Below are 16,535 nucleotides of genomic sequence, written 5' to 3' on the forward strand. Positions count from 1 at the left end.
GTGCGTGAGAAAAACCTAACTTGTTTTATTACAGGGCTATTCGGATTTTCCTAATGGGTACATACCCGCTTTCTCCGTGTTTTAAGTGCGACTAATAAACCCAAGGATCTCTCTAAACCGACTGTGTTTCGAGAATATTTTTAAGCTTTAGAAATTCTTCAAGACAAACGGATGGCGAAACAATACAGGGAAGTGAAAGTTATGGTGGGTCCTTAGGTTTATTGAGGGTCGAAGTGACGTTACGCAGGTCGGTTGTTGTCCGGTCGCGCGGGCTGGCGTGCAGATGTTTTAGGCGGCGTAACAATAGGTTTCACGAATAATGAATTTAATTAACGCTATTAACAATGTTCCGGGGTTCAAACGAATCCACGGTCAACGGGATAACTCTTTACTATGTGTAGAATAATTTTAAACACAAAATACAATTGCTGAGGCACTCGGTAAATTGCTCGATGTATCACTTTCCAAGGCGATCACACGAATGAATATCTGATGAAAATCTTTTTCGCTATACTATTGCATTTGTTTGTTATATGCTCGCTGGAAACATCGAGAAGGTTCCAATCGTTGTTGCCAGGCAATTTCTGTCAAAAGTTTGTTGTATACTGTTTGGAAACATCGAGAAAGATTCAAACGTCGTTACTAGGCAGTTTCTGTCTGGAGATTGATTCCTAATACAACGTGTGTCCCATTATATCGACATCTCTAAAGTACAATTCTATGTGATTTCTAGGGGGAACAATACAACCGATCCACACCTTCGTCAGGCAAAACGTTTATCCCGTGACCGTGACTACGTTCGGCGACCAGTTGTCACCTCGAACCCACTTTCGCTTTCACAAATATCAAACAATTACAAATGACAATTGCTTAATTACAGTTATGATAAAATCTAGACTAAAGCATTAGAAGGCTTCCTCAAAATTGCAAAGGGAAGGCTCCGGTTTTCCTTTCATCTCCGACATATATAATACAAGGATATAATACAACCGAACATTTTAAACTTAGCCTATAGCGCGTGCGCGCACACACACGCACACACACGCACACACACGCACGCACATGACACACATGCGCGCACACACATGCACACACATGCGAATGATTTCTCGAACGATAATCCATTTATTTATATTTTTCAATATCTGTCCTTACGATTGCGTATTTATTTGTTCCACGTATCATATTTATCTATTTGCATAACTGTAGGTGACATTTTTTTTAACAATTTTGCTAATATTTCATAACTTTTTAATTCATATTTCAAAGTGGTAACAGGTGTTTCTTTCTTTTCAAGTCTCCTCCATATCGGGCTTATTTCTAGTAGCCACGCTTGCTTACAAAGCAATTTTATATCTGCACAAGAATATCTTTCAGTACATTTTACTATGTGGTTTACAATATCTGTATTTTCTAATAAGTGGTTGCTAAGGTATAATTTGAATATACCAAGTCGAGCAACTTCATTGGGTTATGATACGTATATTTGCTTTTCGAGACGCCTGAGTAAAGCTGCATCAATGCCCCTAATAACATATTTACAATAAATATTATCGTTCTATTATACTAATAATAATGAAGGAATACTTCAAACAACACAATAACATATTTGGAATTTGGAGAAATATTACGATATTTTCTACTTAGAAAACATTGAAATAACGTGATATACGTACCAAGGGGAATTAGTTGTAGCCAGAAGAACTACATTAGAATTCTCATTAGACACTAATCCATCCAATCTAGAAAGAAGTTCTGATCTGAATCTCTTTGCAGGTTCAGACAATATACAGTCTCCTTTATTTGTGGCGATCCAGTCAATCTCGTCGATAAAAATAATTGTAGGCGAATGACTATAGGCAAGTTCAAATAAAACCTGTTCAGTTTAACAAATGTATTATTCATTAAATATTATATTCGAAATTCCTTAAATTCATTGCCTCATCACGAATATGATATCATTTCGTTTTCCAAACAACTATTCTATTTATATATAAATGACAAAAAATAAAATCAAATCTTTTTATACCTAGAATCTCTCCTTCATAGACAAAGGAACAAAGAGACTTACATAGACAAAGCAACTTACACGTATATACTTCTCGGAATCGCCTCTCCATTTGCTGACCAATGAGCTGGCAGTTATGTTAAAAAAGGTGCAATGACATTCTGTCGCGACTGCCTTCGCTAACTTCGTTTTCCCTGTTTTGTATATTTCTTGTAAACACGTACAGAAATGAAAAGAATACGAGTATCTTACCTGTACCAGGTGGGCCGTACAGCAAAATACCTTTCCAGGGGGAAAACGGACCATCAAAAAAGATAGGATACTTAAGGGGATACACAACGGCCTCCTTAACAGCGGTTTTACATTCCTCTAGGCCTATAACGTCATCCCAATGTACATTTAATTTGCTTACTATGATCTCCTGTGATGATACAAAGATAAAATGGCGTCTTCTCTATATTAAGTAAGTGTTACGTAATTTGATATTTGAAGCGTTACTGAAATCACGTCATCGTCGATATACGTTGGACGGTTTATCGACGGGAATTTTATCGTTTAAAAGCTTTACGATATGTATATTAATCGAAAATAACTTGCGCATGAGATGTCCTCAGCCTCGTAATTCCGGATTATCTGAATAAAGCTTTTCAATGCATTTCAATATCTTCGATTGCATGGATTGTTCCATTGGGACGTTAAATAGCTCTTCTGATAAACGTCCATCACTCTCATTGGGGAATATTGACGTCACTGTCATTGCGAGATTAATATGATTCGTATTGTCATCAGTTATCTTCTGCTGTAGATTCGTCTCTTTCACAGGCTCACTTCTCGCTTGTTTACTAACAGATTGGGCTTTTGTCTCAATACTTCTACAAACACTGGATCATATTGTAATACGTTGAATACGTTGAATACGTTGAATACGTTGAATACCGTTTAATATCGTTAAATAATTTAAATTCTTACGTATTGCTTGCATTTGTCACTTCCCTCGTCATTTCCCTTCCAGTTATTTTCTTACACAATATGGGATATTTTTGAAATTTCATCTTGTAATAATTTTCACACTCTGCAACGATAATTTCCAAATCGATGTTGTCGCAAACCCGATGTTCGGGAGATAGACGAGCTTCCCGGAATAATATCGCTAACGTCTATATACATAAAAAATGTAGTTTTTAATTAATTATAGTTTTTAACTAATTAAAAATATTTTTCGCAATGACTGAACACTATAAGATAACCATCAAACAACTGTTTTATCTCTAGGTAAGACAGGCAAAAGAATGTATTTACTATATAAATCCTCGAAGATAATTTCTTGTCTTTTGCTTTTTAATTTCCAATTTTTAGATGGATAAGAATAATTTGAATTTATACTTCATATATTTGTTTATAACTAGTTAATCTACATTATCGATTGAGTTATTCTTAACTACTGAATTACCGATGTCGAATTTTCAAATTTGGTTTCGCCTTCTCTTTCCATGATGTCCACTGATTTCTATTTCGATTGGTCACTGACACTATTCAAAAGAATTGGAACTAGGAATATATTTTAATTATAATATACTCACCCATTGTGTTCCAAATAATCACATACAAGGTATAATATGTTCCGATGACGTTCCGAAATACGACTCTCCTCCTAATATAATTATTTTTTAATTACAATAATATAAGGTTTTTCATGTAATTTTTTGTTACATTTGCGAATTCAACGAGTTACACATGATTTTTCATGAAACACGAACGTTAAAAATATTTGATACAGCCTAATTATAAAAATTGTTAGAAGCAAAAGTCATAGATACTATGTGCGAGTATCGCATGAAACGAACAGCTATTAAGAGAACTGCAGCAATATTACAAATCAAATAACAAAACACACTCGTCTGTGACGTGGAAATTCTAAAATCTAAAATCTAGAATATTCCTTACCTTTTTTCGCAGATTATAAAATATCTTATTCATACTACCTTGCATCGATAAATCACCGTTCATAGTGATACTTTCAAATCGCCTATCGTTTCTCAATGGATACGAGAATTTCCGTTTATTACTTTAAAAACAACCCGTCCATTACGTTTCTCTTAAAAAATTCTTTTAACTCCGTTGAAAACCGAGCATCAAACAAGAGACAAACGATTTGTTGTCGTGGAAATGTTTGGTTCACACATAAGCAACGCACAAATATAATGATAGAATAGCTGAGTGTGTGTACTGTATAGTAAGATGGATGCAACATGGAAATAGAAAGAGAACACCATGTATAGATACTTCCTGTCCTTGTTTAATCAGGCATGCACACTAGTGGACACTGACGCTGCTCGTATACCGCTGTTACATATTTCCTGTACAAGTGCGCGTCATTAGACAAGGACGGAACATCCTCTCTCTACTTCTCTATCGCGTTTTTAGTTCGCTCACGCGCTCTGTACTTATATCTATTACATTTCCACCATAAGCAGCGGCCGTGCAGTGACTTACAAAAGTTCCGAACGGTTCCATCCTGGGCGGACGGTTAATTGCGTTCGGTACTTCGAGGCAGGAAGGTGAGTACAGAATCGCTCCTCTTAGTACTCTTATTAGAAGTGTTATCATCGAATATAAGTTTTTTCAATAAATTCTTATCGTTTTACAATCTTTCTAGAATACAATGACGTCAGCAATCGATCATTTTCGCGAATTTATTGTAAATTAATTGGGGGAATATCTGGAGTTCTTTATTGGTTTCGACTGTAAAATCAGCAACTATTCGAATTTTTCATTCATAATTGTGACATTTTCGACTCTTCCGTTGCCAAGACCCTCTTGAGAGATTTTTGGCACGTTCCATCACCCTTGTTAAACGAGTGCACATTGGTGGATATATTGATTTTAAAAACCAATACGTGTACGAGATTTATTATCTCACTGGGACAAAGAAATCCGTTTTATTCGCGAATTTTCCGTGTTTCTTCTTAATTTTCGTGAGTGTCTGGCGCGGAGCATTATTTGAATGAACTTTTCATCGTTCAGATTATATTTCGTTTAAAAAGATTGAAATTGATGCCGAGAAGAAATGAAACAAGGTGCTCGGGCATTCTTTCGTTTCCCGGGGAAAGAGAAATATGAAAAAAACGGTCGTTCTTCCTTCTGCCATTTTCGTCCATTACCAAAATGGTATGACCCAAGTGTCCCGGGCCGTGAATCAATCAAGCGAATTTTGAATAATTTTTGAATAATATCCAGTTAATAATTTGTGTAACAAATTAATTTCATTTTATTGTTGGAAACAAATTAGTTGGATTTTTCTTTCTTTAGCAGTTTTTGCCAGAGTTGACCTGACGTGCTACTTCAGTTTCCATCTTCGCTTCTCGAAACTTCCAACGTCCTTGGTGTTGGAGTCTCCTTGCCCAGGTGAGTACATAGCTTCTAGATACTCGTCGCTGTTCATCCTTACGAGCCTCTCGAGCTTTAGTTGTCAATTGTTATCGTTAAAGGAAGAGAAGCTCGTGACAGATGTTATCGAACAAATCGTTTATTCTCGAAAAGTTCGAACTTGTTCGTTGCGTTTGAATATATATGGACGGACGCCATTTTTCATGACATCATCATGATTTGTCATGTCGTGAGTATAGCTTTTGACTACCATATGTTTGTGATTTATGCGAAATTTGACCACTATACCGTGATAGAATAATATTTCCAATGAATTATAAATATTTTACATTGTGAATTATAAATATTTGTTACAAATTATATCGTACTTGAGATGAAAATGAACCATATATCTGCTTATGGAATATGAGGTAGTAAATCATTTGAAACATAATAACGATTAATTAAGCACATATACAATAACGTTTACGAATGAATATTGCGAATTATTGTATGGCTTTAATGCGGTATTTAATGTTTTGATTGCGGTCTTTGAAATGGTATCATAGGTGCTGATATAATATCGCGCGAAAAAGGAAAGACCAGTGGTTAATATTGCAGGTGCACCAGTGCGTTGCGCTCGTCGAGGGTGGTTTTGACGCTGGTGCCGAGGAAAGGCGCAGAACGTGTTCGATCGACCCGCGAACGTAGCCTGTGCTCATACTGCGACAGAGTTCGTTTCAGTTAGGCTCAGTCGCTGTTTGTCCGTCGACAGCGTATAGTCGCGTCGGCCTACGATTCCTTTTTTCTTCTTGTTTCTTGCGAACTCTCTCGCAACAGCCGTTCTATACGTACGCCGCCAGTATATCGCGTGATCATCGTTCCCGTTGCTTCCCTTACCCTCTCACGTCCTTCGAAGAAGACCTCCCTTTGGTTTTTCCTTGTTTGGAGGGAATTCATCGCTCGGACACATGGACTGCGAAGCACGAGGGTTGATCGAGGCATCAGCGTGATGTACTTTTCAGGTTTCATATTTTCTCTATGATACTTTCTAAGGAGAATTTGGAAGATATACATCTTTAGGAAATAAAGGTTTTTATGGAGTCATCGATAGGTTAGAATTTAATTAACTCTCTTATAACAGGTATTCCAATTTTTTAATATATAAATTTAGTTTCCTCTATGGTGTTAGAGAACGTAATGCGGGCATTTTATGATATAACGAATATATTCGTATATATTTTAGTTTATTCATTCGTCAAATTTCCCTAGTAGGCCGGCCTGCAGCTCACATGCAGCACTTAGTAAAAATTTGTTTTGTTAGAGGTTGGCCATTCTTCTTGCTATAAAAATATCGTGAAGTCATATCATATGATAAAGCGCCTTCTGAAAGCTAGATGCTCGATAACGAGCCTAATGATTCTCGGTAGTTTGTAATGTCAAGCTTTGAATTGGCGAGATCGCTCTGCTGTCAAACCGCCGTCCAGCGGCGACCACATTCTTTAACCACGTTCAAGGGGTATATCACGCTACAGAAACCATCAAAGGGTTTGCAAGTTAGTTGCCTTTTAGAAGTGGGGCAGTTGGTTGTTACATGTCATCCGTAGTTGCTGGCTGTTCTCTTTAGTCGCCATACATCATAGTGACGACGGTTATAGTCGCCAGTTGTCCTTGCTAATGGTTGCTTGTTGTCGCTAGTTAGTTCTCGTTATCGTTATATATTCCATCAATCACGCGAAATTTAACGTATGGGATTTTATTCTTCTTTATTCTTTCTGTAGGGAGATTTTTTAAGACGAGGAAAATATAGAATATTTCAAGACGACGGTAAGGTTTGAATTTAAGTAACTATTTTATGATGCAACAAAGTGGAAAAACGATTTAATTTTATAAAGTTTAAGGTAATTTTTTAAAAAACTTCGAATTTAAAAGATTCAAATAGATATCTTAAACGTAATTAAACCCTCCATATCGTAAGAAATTAAATGAAATTGCGCAAGAAAGTTAATACATTTAATGTATTATTTTAAACATTTGTTTAAAAACATTTATGTAAAATTTAAGTGTAGGCATTGACGCGCGCGCGCCATTCGAATCATTTGTCAGTTCGTTACATCTGCGGTAAAAGTTGTAACTACGAAGAAGCTTAACATATGGTGCGTCTCAAGACGACAGTAAAAAGTATTAAGAGATTTTTCGAGATTTTTTCTTTTAAGTTTCCAAGTACTTTTTCTATTTAACTTCTTTTTTTTTGGATTTTCTCACAATATTCGATAAATAAAGACGAAATATGACAGTTCTTAGTTCGGGGATTTATTGGTTCGAAAGTTACTTCAAAAGTGTTTCTGGAGTTCGTGCGGTTAATACTTTTAAACTACTGAGTACGACTTATTCCGTATGGCTGGACAAATCTTTGTTGATACTGTAAGCGTAACTGGTCCGGATATTGTCTTGTGGAGATAGAAAAATACACGAAGTATTGATTGAACTACATATTTTTTTAATTCTTTTTTAATTCTTTTAGTTCTTCATATATTGATAATAGAACGATATTCCGCTACTTTGAGCACAATATAGTAATGTTTAAATAAATAATAAAATTTACGCATTTCGTCTTCATGCGTCGATAAGAAAATGCAAAAAAAGTTAAAGAAAGATGATGCGCAGACGCGAAGTTTGGTCAGCAATAATATTTAAAACCTCTAAAATATATTGTACACATTTATTTGCAAATAAGTTCAATGAAATTAAACTGTAACTGTGTTTCCAATAATGTCTTCGATGTATTGCTCGCCATTATGTCGGATTAACAACTCTAAGTGATCGACCTTAATCACTAAATGGCTGCCGTGATTCAGTGGTATAGCTTTACATATGACGGACATCGCAGGCGCTTATAAGACGTCTATTGTGAAACGTTTCCAATAGCACCGTTTATGTGATGGTAAAATCTGAATATATATATATCGTTGAAATATATATCGCTTATCACTTGAGTCTGACACGATCGTTTTTAAATAGAATCACAATTTTTTATTCTTTACAAAATCAGTCTATAAAGATTATGTGCAAATAAGATAGATAAATAGATAAATGGTTGTACAAACTTATAAAACAGATATTACAAGTATATCTAAATAAATGATATATTTATAAATTGTAATATTTGATTTAAAGTTTAAATAAATAAAAGAGATACTCGTGACTTACAATAAACGTATTTTTTTTCAATTTTTAAACAAAGCAAAAGTGGATAACAATTTTTCAAAATGTAAAAATCAACACAATGGTTGGTTTCTTTAATTAATCAATAACGTTTAAAGTTAATTAATGTCCAGAGTGGTTTGTACATTTTGTATTTCGCCGTATTTCAACGTTCGATGTGTAAATAAAACTTGATGCCTGAAATATCGAAAAAATAATTAAATCCGATCGTTCCGTCGAATTTGCAAATTGTATACTCGTGTAAAATCGAGTGCGCTTGTGTATGCTGATACGAAAAGTGATAGTATATTTTTCTTTTTTCGATTATCGTTATCACTTTTTGTGTGGAAAAATTAATTCCGTGAAATGGAAGTGCAATCAATACGGCTTATCACGAAATAATAGCACAGCGACGGTACATATTGGTATTGACGTCAGCTTCACAAAATTTCTCGAGTATCGCGGTCGACTATTTGGGTTAAGAATTCATTTTCAAGGTCCTACAAGCACGAGTATCTTATGGATATGAAATTTTCAGTGTACATTTTAATAACCATATTTCATATTGCATGCTGCGGTCCAAGAAAAATTCGCAGTTAATATTCTGCTAATCCCTGCTGCTTTTAAAGACCATAAGTAAGGTCCGTAAGGTCGTCCGTAAGGTTTAAAAGATTTCGAGTAGATTTGTATTACGTATTTTATCTTCTAATTTTTAAAGAGAGGGTCGTGTTTAATTAATTGAAAATGACGAAACTGTAATGGGACATTATTATCAAATATTAAACGTGGTTCCATTGGATACTTTTATGGTCTTTGCGAGATATATATGCATTATACGTTGCTATTAGCAACGCGTAGCGATGAACGATGGAGAGCAGTACCTTCGTTATCTCGTCTCGGTTGTGTACATATCAGTAATGCACAGTACTCGTACTAAATATCTTACAAATTCCATAGAGATTTTCAGATTAGTTTCGAATAATACCAACATGACCATGATAGTCACAGTACAGTATTAAATAGTGCCACTATGCATAATACACTCCTAAAATGTTTCTACAAATATATTTGTCCGAATATTTTTGTCAGCTACTATATCCTAACCACGATTTATTAAACAATATATAGATTTAAAAAAGAATATATAACGACATTACTTGTTTAGGCTAGATTGGTTTAACTTGTATAGTTTTAATAACTGTGTAAGATCAAACAAGAACTTATCGTTAGTTTGGCGAGATTTGATTACACGAAGCAACATAATTGCTTTGAAACTCAGGACAGAAAACAATGTCAACCGGTAGACGCGTTTGTCTGGTGAACGTGTAACGCGTGAATAATAGATAGCGACAATCACGCGAACGCTGGTTACAGCTGACTTGGCTTACATTGTAGCATTCAAACTAGAGTATACGAGCCGTAAGCGCTATTGAAAGTTCAAAGGCCGACTAGTGAGCTTCATCCTATCTCATTTTTTAATCAGGCGATGGACCGACGAATCGTATTGATTTCGAGGATTATTATAGTTCTGTGGGAATTCTAAAGCGTGGTTTGTCTAATCTTGTCTCGTTAGCTACAGACTCTTTGGCGAGCAGCCTGAAACTTGATCCAGTTTCGAGAAAATGAAAAATTCGTTTCTTCTCTTTGCTTCCCTGTTCCCTCTTTCCTGCTTTTTCCCTTTTTACATCGCGTTAAGACCCGTTAAATAATATTGACTGCCGTGGACGCTGGCTGAGAAGTGCACTTTATAACTAGCTTTAAAATCACTGACGTCGATGAGGACAAAGGTAAGTTAGAGGGTCATTTATCTGAGCTGGTGTTATTCGACCTGAACTCTGCAGCTTTTCAGAGCTTCTTTCGTTTTTCTTTTAAGAGCAGAGATGTTAACTGGTCTTTTGTTACGTGTAAGAAGTATGTACTAAAGCTTATTTAGCACCAATTGGTTGTTCAAAGTCGAGATATACATACCTATATTATATTAATACGTTACAGAAGATTACGCGTTAGTTAGCTTATGAGAATTTATAGTGTGTCACAGATCACAAAAGCAGAATGACTACTTTTTCATAAACGATATATGTATATGAATTGAAAGTTTAACTATTACGCCACATACTTCTCTCGATAAACGTCGAGTGCATATTGTTAAAGAATATTAGCCATTTGAATTAAATAGTTTCGAAGATACTAATGCTTCTGTGAAGTTTTTGCAGGCTGTTAATTTTTTATTGAGATACTACAAATTTTGAATAACTTACATTAACGCGTAGAATGTAACGTAACGTAGATAATGTAAATATAAATTATATTACAAGGAAATAATACGGGTAAGTAATGTGAAACATTCTGGTTAAAATTGCATCCTTTGAAGGCTAGGACACACAGTACTTACGAAGTAGATTAAGTACCAAATGGGGTACTTAAGAAAATTCATGTTGTCATTGTTTAATAAACATCTTTAGCTAATAGCTTTCTGCAAAAGCTGGTTTAAGTTATGCTAGCTTATTCCTTATTAATTGCAATTATATTGTTCGTATCTCCTAGAGGATTAACAATCCATTTTTATAATGGATAATAAAAGTAAATTCCTATTCGGTTGTCCCAAGTTTCTTTCGTTTTATAAAGAAATGACAGATGCAAAACATATTTTGTTTTATGTTATTCTATATTATTTTACATTAAATTGGAAAAAGGTGGATCACACGTAATTCAATAAAATAATATAAAACGAAAAATGTTGTACATCTATTACTTTCTTATAAAACGAAAGAAACTTTTGGAACAACCTAATATCTCTCTACTACGACGCTTTTACAGTGCTAAAATATTTGATAAAAATGTTAAGAAATTCTAATATTGATTTAAGCGTATCGATTTATCTGCTCTTCATATTTAATCAAACAGAAATTGTTAATTATGATTTCCACTTACAAGCGGATTGCATATTATGAGGATAAATTATCAAATTCATCTCTAATATAGACATTAGAGAATCATTCATAGCCGCAATCCTGTTTACCGCTAACATTCTTGGTACTCAATAATTCATTAGGCGACTGCTTTAGCCGCACAGAATACACCTACAAATAATTAATCGCGATTAATATTCCATCGACTTTTGAAAATCCCTCATGTGATCTATTTCATGCGATGAGAATATGTATAAATTGAGATTGCGATCGACCATCCTCAGTCGGATAAATCGAGTGATTCAAATTATAACACAAAAAAAAGTTAAAACTAGTTACATTATCTTTTTCAATTTTTATGTATTATTTGGCGGAAGAAACTTTGGTAATTGGTAAGTAAAGTTCACCTCCTTAATGTTAATGATTTTAATATTGTTATTAAGCTCAAAGTTCTAAGGAATTTTCTATATATATATATATATACATATACATAACTGTGTGCGTATATGTATAATATACGTGTAACATCCAAAGTTCAGCTCTCAAGTGTACGCAAAACTTTTATGTTCATTTTACGCTATACCAGTATGTTTCATGAATTTGTTTGCTAACAGTATCGAAACAAATAACAAGCAGAGGACGAGCTATTCATGAATTGTTTTGCCAGCGTGTACGCTCCCAATATTTTCTATTTGAGAAAACATACTTGCTGCTATTGCAACTACAAATATTTTTACAGTCGACGCTTTTGCCGTGGATCATTGGCTAACATGTAAAATCGAGAAAAAACATGGTTTATTGTAATGGAAATGTGGAAAACCGCAAAACCGATATAGAAGGGAAAATAAAGGAAAGAAAGGTAGATAAGTAGAAGCTTGGGGCCAAGTTTAATTCACTGAAACCGAGCTGCTTGTATTATCACAAAACAAAATTGCCAGTACGTCATTTCCGTACTCTCGTCCTCGCGAAAATGGTTTCGCTTGTTAAGGAAAAACGAAGAGACAGGGAAGAGAGGAAAAAGCAGACGGAGAGCGCTTTTAAAAAGCTGGCGAACCGTGTGTTACCACAACGAGACACGCGATGCTATTTGTCGCTTTAAATTGTGCCGCAACTCGTTTTTGAGATCTTTGCCAGGGGCGCGTTAAAACATGCTGAAAATATATTTCTGGCTTTTCTGGGGTTTAACTGAAATATGACAAATAACGTTGTAAAACATATGTATTTATGACTTACAGAGTAATTGAGTGTACAAAATATATAGTATACAAAATAGCCAGCGATTTAGGGCTTTAAAAGATCAAAAGGAAAGAAAAGAAAAGAAAAGAAAAGAAGAAAGATAATATGTTGTGATAGTCTAAGTCGATCTAAGAAAATAGATAAAGGGAGGGAGGGGCAAAGCTAGTTAATCTGGAAAGAATCCAAGCGTCAATTTCAAGCATTTACAGAGAATCAAGCGGGCTGGTTAAAGTCGTGAGTTGAGCAATTATCCCGCGTTAGGTTCAATCAGGTTAGTCCTACGCGAAATTGATCCAACCATGCGAAAACGATTCTGATTTCTGTCGCAGATACTTCTGGCTAGTGCAGTACCTACACGGTGGTTGTTGAAATAGCCGCTTCTCATCTATTTTCCGCAGCGCGGACATCATCCTTTGATCCCTTACGACTAACGAAGTTTCCGAAGATGTACGGCAGTTTGAGATTCTACTTGAAAATGATCATGATTGCGGTCTGTGTGCCGTCTGCTCTTCTTTTTGTCCTTCCGTTAAATACTGGTAAGTTGATACTGATTAATTATGCGATCGAAATCCTATATAACGGCTACAAAAAATATTTGCATCATTATTCTCGTTTCCTAATGAATCGCTGTTTTAATCAAGTTTTATATTGCATCAAATTTCAGTAGTTACACGAAAGTACTAAATTATAGAAAACTTTATATACACGGATTTAATTAATTGATAAATTAGTCAATATATAGGCATTATTATACAATATACAACAATGTGTAAAGCACACTTGCGAAGTGAAACAGTAAACACGATATGAAAACTCTCTCCCTAGTAAGAAATCGAATATCCAATTTCAATCGTGCTTCATCGATGAAGCATCAATGCTACGTAGAAGCATCGTAGCAGCCGCAATGCGGATCCGTTGAACAAAAATTTCCTGGCACGATCGTTTTCGTAACGCTATTAGCCGTTTCAGTATCAGGGATGTTTTAAAAATCCGTATCGGATTGTACCATGAAGCGCAATAGCGCTTCGTTTATTTATTTACGAGAAGTGCCGATCAACTCGATTGCACTGCTCTTTTTTTTTGTCGAAACATACCGTTCAACGCGTTCACGCTTCACTTCATCAGCTATATCAGAAACGTTACACTGAAGAGTCAAAAGGTTGCCAAATATTCGTGCTTTACCTTTTGTTTGTGTGACGTTCTGTAATTGATTTTCCAATTCAAGAGGTAATTTATACATTAGTTTTTTCTTTATTTGGTTTACGATTATTTGAAAGAAAAGTAATTACGAGAGGAAACTCTGATATTACTAGCGACAAGCTACGTTCGGAACCGAGCGCGTTGTGAATTTACAATCGTAACCAAACATCGCGACACAGTTCACCACACTACGCGTACAGCATGATCACGCTGAGTGGCGTTAAAACGGTTAACGTTACTGCGCGTACGACCGTCGAATGGCAAAGATATTCAAGCTGAGAATCGTTTTTAGATGCTATAGACGACGACTGTACTGACTTCCAAGGAGAAACCATTCGACATGGTCTTATGTTTGTGCCGGGACCTGCGGTTTGCAGTCTCTGCGTCTGCTATCATTCGGAGCCGAAGTGGTGCCAGGCGATCTTCTGCAAACCGCCCGTAGTGAGTATATTACTTAAACACTTAACACAACCAGAGAGAAACTAAAGTACACCGTTAACGCTTGCACGCTGGTCGTTAAAGCACATGCTACGCGAATAGGGTACACAGCGATTCATCTAACTTGCCTTGAATTACTTTTACAAAGAGAAACATGGACAGGAATAATTTTTTGTTACGAGTCGTTTAATTTATTCGTTCGTTAGGACGATTGGTCTGACAAATTCAAAGTCTTGTTCCGTATAAATACTTTTAAACAAGCACGTCATAAGCTTTGTATATTTTTTTTATCGCAACGAAGAAAGTTCAGAGAAATGTTGAAATTATTAATTACAAAAGAAGACATTTACGTTGTAAAAATGTTAGCGAAAACACTTGTGAAAAAGTTACTTTGTTATAAATTCTACAAAAAGAAATATTGAAAATCACGTCCCATTTATTCCGTTGCACGTATGAAAAGCATTTTGCATTCGCGCAAAAAATCCCTTAAGGATACATATTTTACAATAATTGGAGTGTCAAAGTTATTACGCGGATTGGCGTGCCTTAACCACGTGCCTTTTAATGAAACTAGGTTATTCATTTGTTATTCGTTCCTAACTTTCAACTTTATGATTTTTGCGGAATAAAATTTTATATTCCGGTTCAATTTATAAATGATTCATTTTGAATTTAATAAAATTAGAGTTACAGCAGTGCAATTTAACAAAGAACAAATAATCATTTGTACTTTATTAAAATGTTCTTTTAGCGTCTCGTTTTAATATTTCTCTAATAATATTTTGTTAACCGTTATATTTAAATGAAGGTTTTCAAAGCAGAGACGTACATTAACGTAGGAAATAGACGTACATTTATAATGAGAATTCAGAAGCAAAAATATTTCATACAAAAATAAATATTCCCCATGTGTAAATAGCTACGTTATGACTTTTATATGTATCTAACGTCTTTCCATGCAAGGTAACGTATATTTGCATCTGTGCTTCTTCGCTTCTGAGTAGTAAAACCTGGCATTCATGCAGCTGATAGGTAGTTACGCGCTGACAACGAAAAACATAAAATGAATAAAAAGCATGAGCCATCCTATAAAAAAAATAAAGCTGCTTTTATCTTTCATTACATATTCGTCAGAATATTGTTAATAAATATTTAAGTTCAGATTTCAGCTTAAATAAATGCATAGGATTGGACATTTATTTATATATGTATCTGTGACCGCTTTTTGACATAAAATTTTTATAACGACTAAAATGATATATTCCGATATTAAATTAATTTGATGAGAATAAAAACTGAATTTTTTAAACGAGATTTTGTATGAAGTTACATTTATTGGGAAAAATTCATTCTTTTATAATATGATAAAACGAGACTCATAGTTTGTATAAATCATTTCATGGAATATTATGTGTATGTACATGTGTTCTACGCTTTTATTATAAAAATGCTAAATGAACATAACGATCAAATGCATCGACAAATGCATTGAACATATCGATTGTTATTTTGAAAAATTGATTATCTTTTATTTGTTTCGAACTACAAATTGATTGAGACATTCGTGTTTGCTAAATTGCGAATGTAACGCAATGAAGTCATCTGAATGCCTTGCTAGCATGTAAATATAGCGTCGAATTAACAGGTCAATTACTTGAGGTTGGAACTGAAAGAAAGAGAAAGATGGAGGAGGTCTTGCCTTTGAATGCTGGACACTTCTAAAGCCCACAGTTCGCTGAAATTTCCAGAGAATTCAATTAAATGGCAAATTAAACCATTAAACTGAATCTGTTTCCAATCGTGAGCTTGGAGGTTCTACCCTTTGAATTTTTAAACCAGTCAACCTTCTTTTGTACGTATGGTAACGAATATAATTCATAAATTAATGAAGTGTGTAATTCAATTGAAAGCTCTTTTCACTGAATTCAGTTTAGACTAAGAAAAATGATATAATAACGAAATTATCAATTTACAATTTATAGAGCGTATACTTTATTCGAAAGTGAAGTTTATTACTGCAAATATTAGTTGGCTATTTATAGCCTGTTTGAAAAGGTGATTTAATTTCGATTGATTTTCGATAAGTTTTTGTTGGTTTACTCAGGTTAATTAATCTCCAATAAAATAGAAATACCAATCCGGTAGTATAATTGCTTTCTTGCTTATTACTTTTT

The 16,535-nt window shown here is 34.6% G+C and overlaps 1 protein-coding gene across 1 annotated transcript; it reads right to left on the reverse strand.

The window, feature by feature from the left end:
- Positions 1–1,220: 1,220 nt before the first annotated feature.
- On the reverse strand, positions 1,221–2,877 carry LOC117241600 (katanin p60 ATPase-containing subunit A-like 2). The gene is made up of 5 exons (XM_033507469.1): positions 2,606–2,877; positions 2,261–2,383; positions 2,090–2,202; positions 1,677–1,876; positions 1,221–1,526 (listed from the first exon to the last, which is right to left on the reverse strand). Exons 1-5 carry the CDS (start codon positions 2,607–2,609, stop codon positions 1,472–1,474), a joined length of 495 nt encoding a protein of 164 aa, XP_033363360.1. The 5' UTR covers positions 2,610–2,877; the 3' UTR covers positions 1,221–1,471.
- Positions 2,878–16,535: the final 13,658 nt, after the last annotated feature.

Source organism: Bombus vosnesenskii, unplaced genomic scaffold (assembly GCF_011952255.1).
Source record: "Bombus vosnesenskii isolate JDL3184/JDL3185 unplaced genomic scaffold, Bvos_JDL3184-5_v1.1 scf7180000016208, whole genome shotgun sequence".
Lineage (NCBI taxonomy): Eukaryota > Metazoa > Arthropoda > Insecta > Hymenoptera > Apidae > Bombus > Bombus vosnesenskii.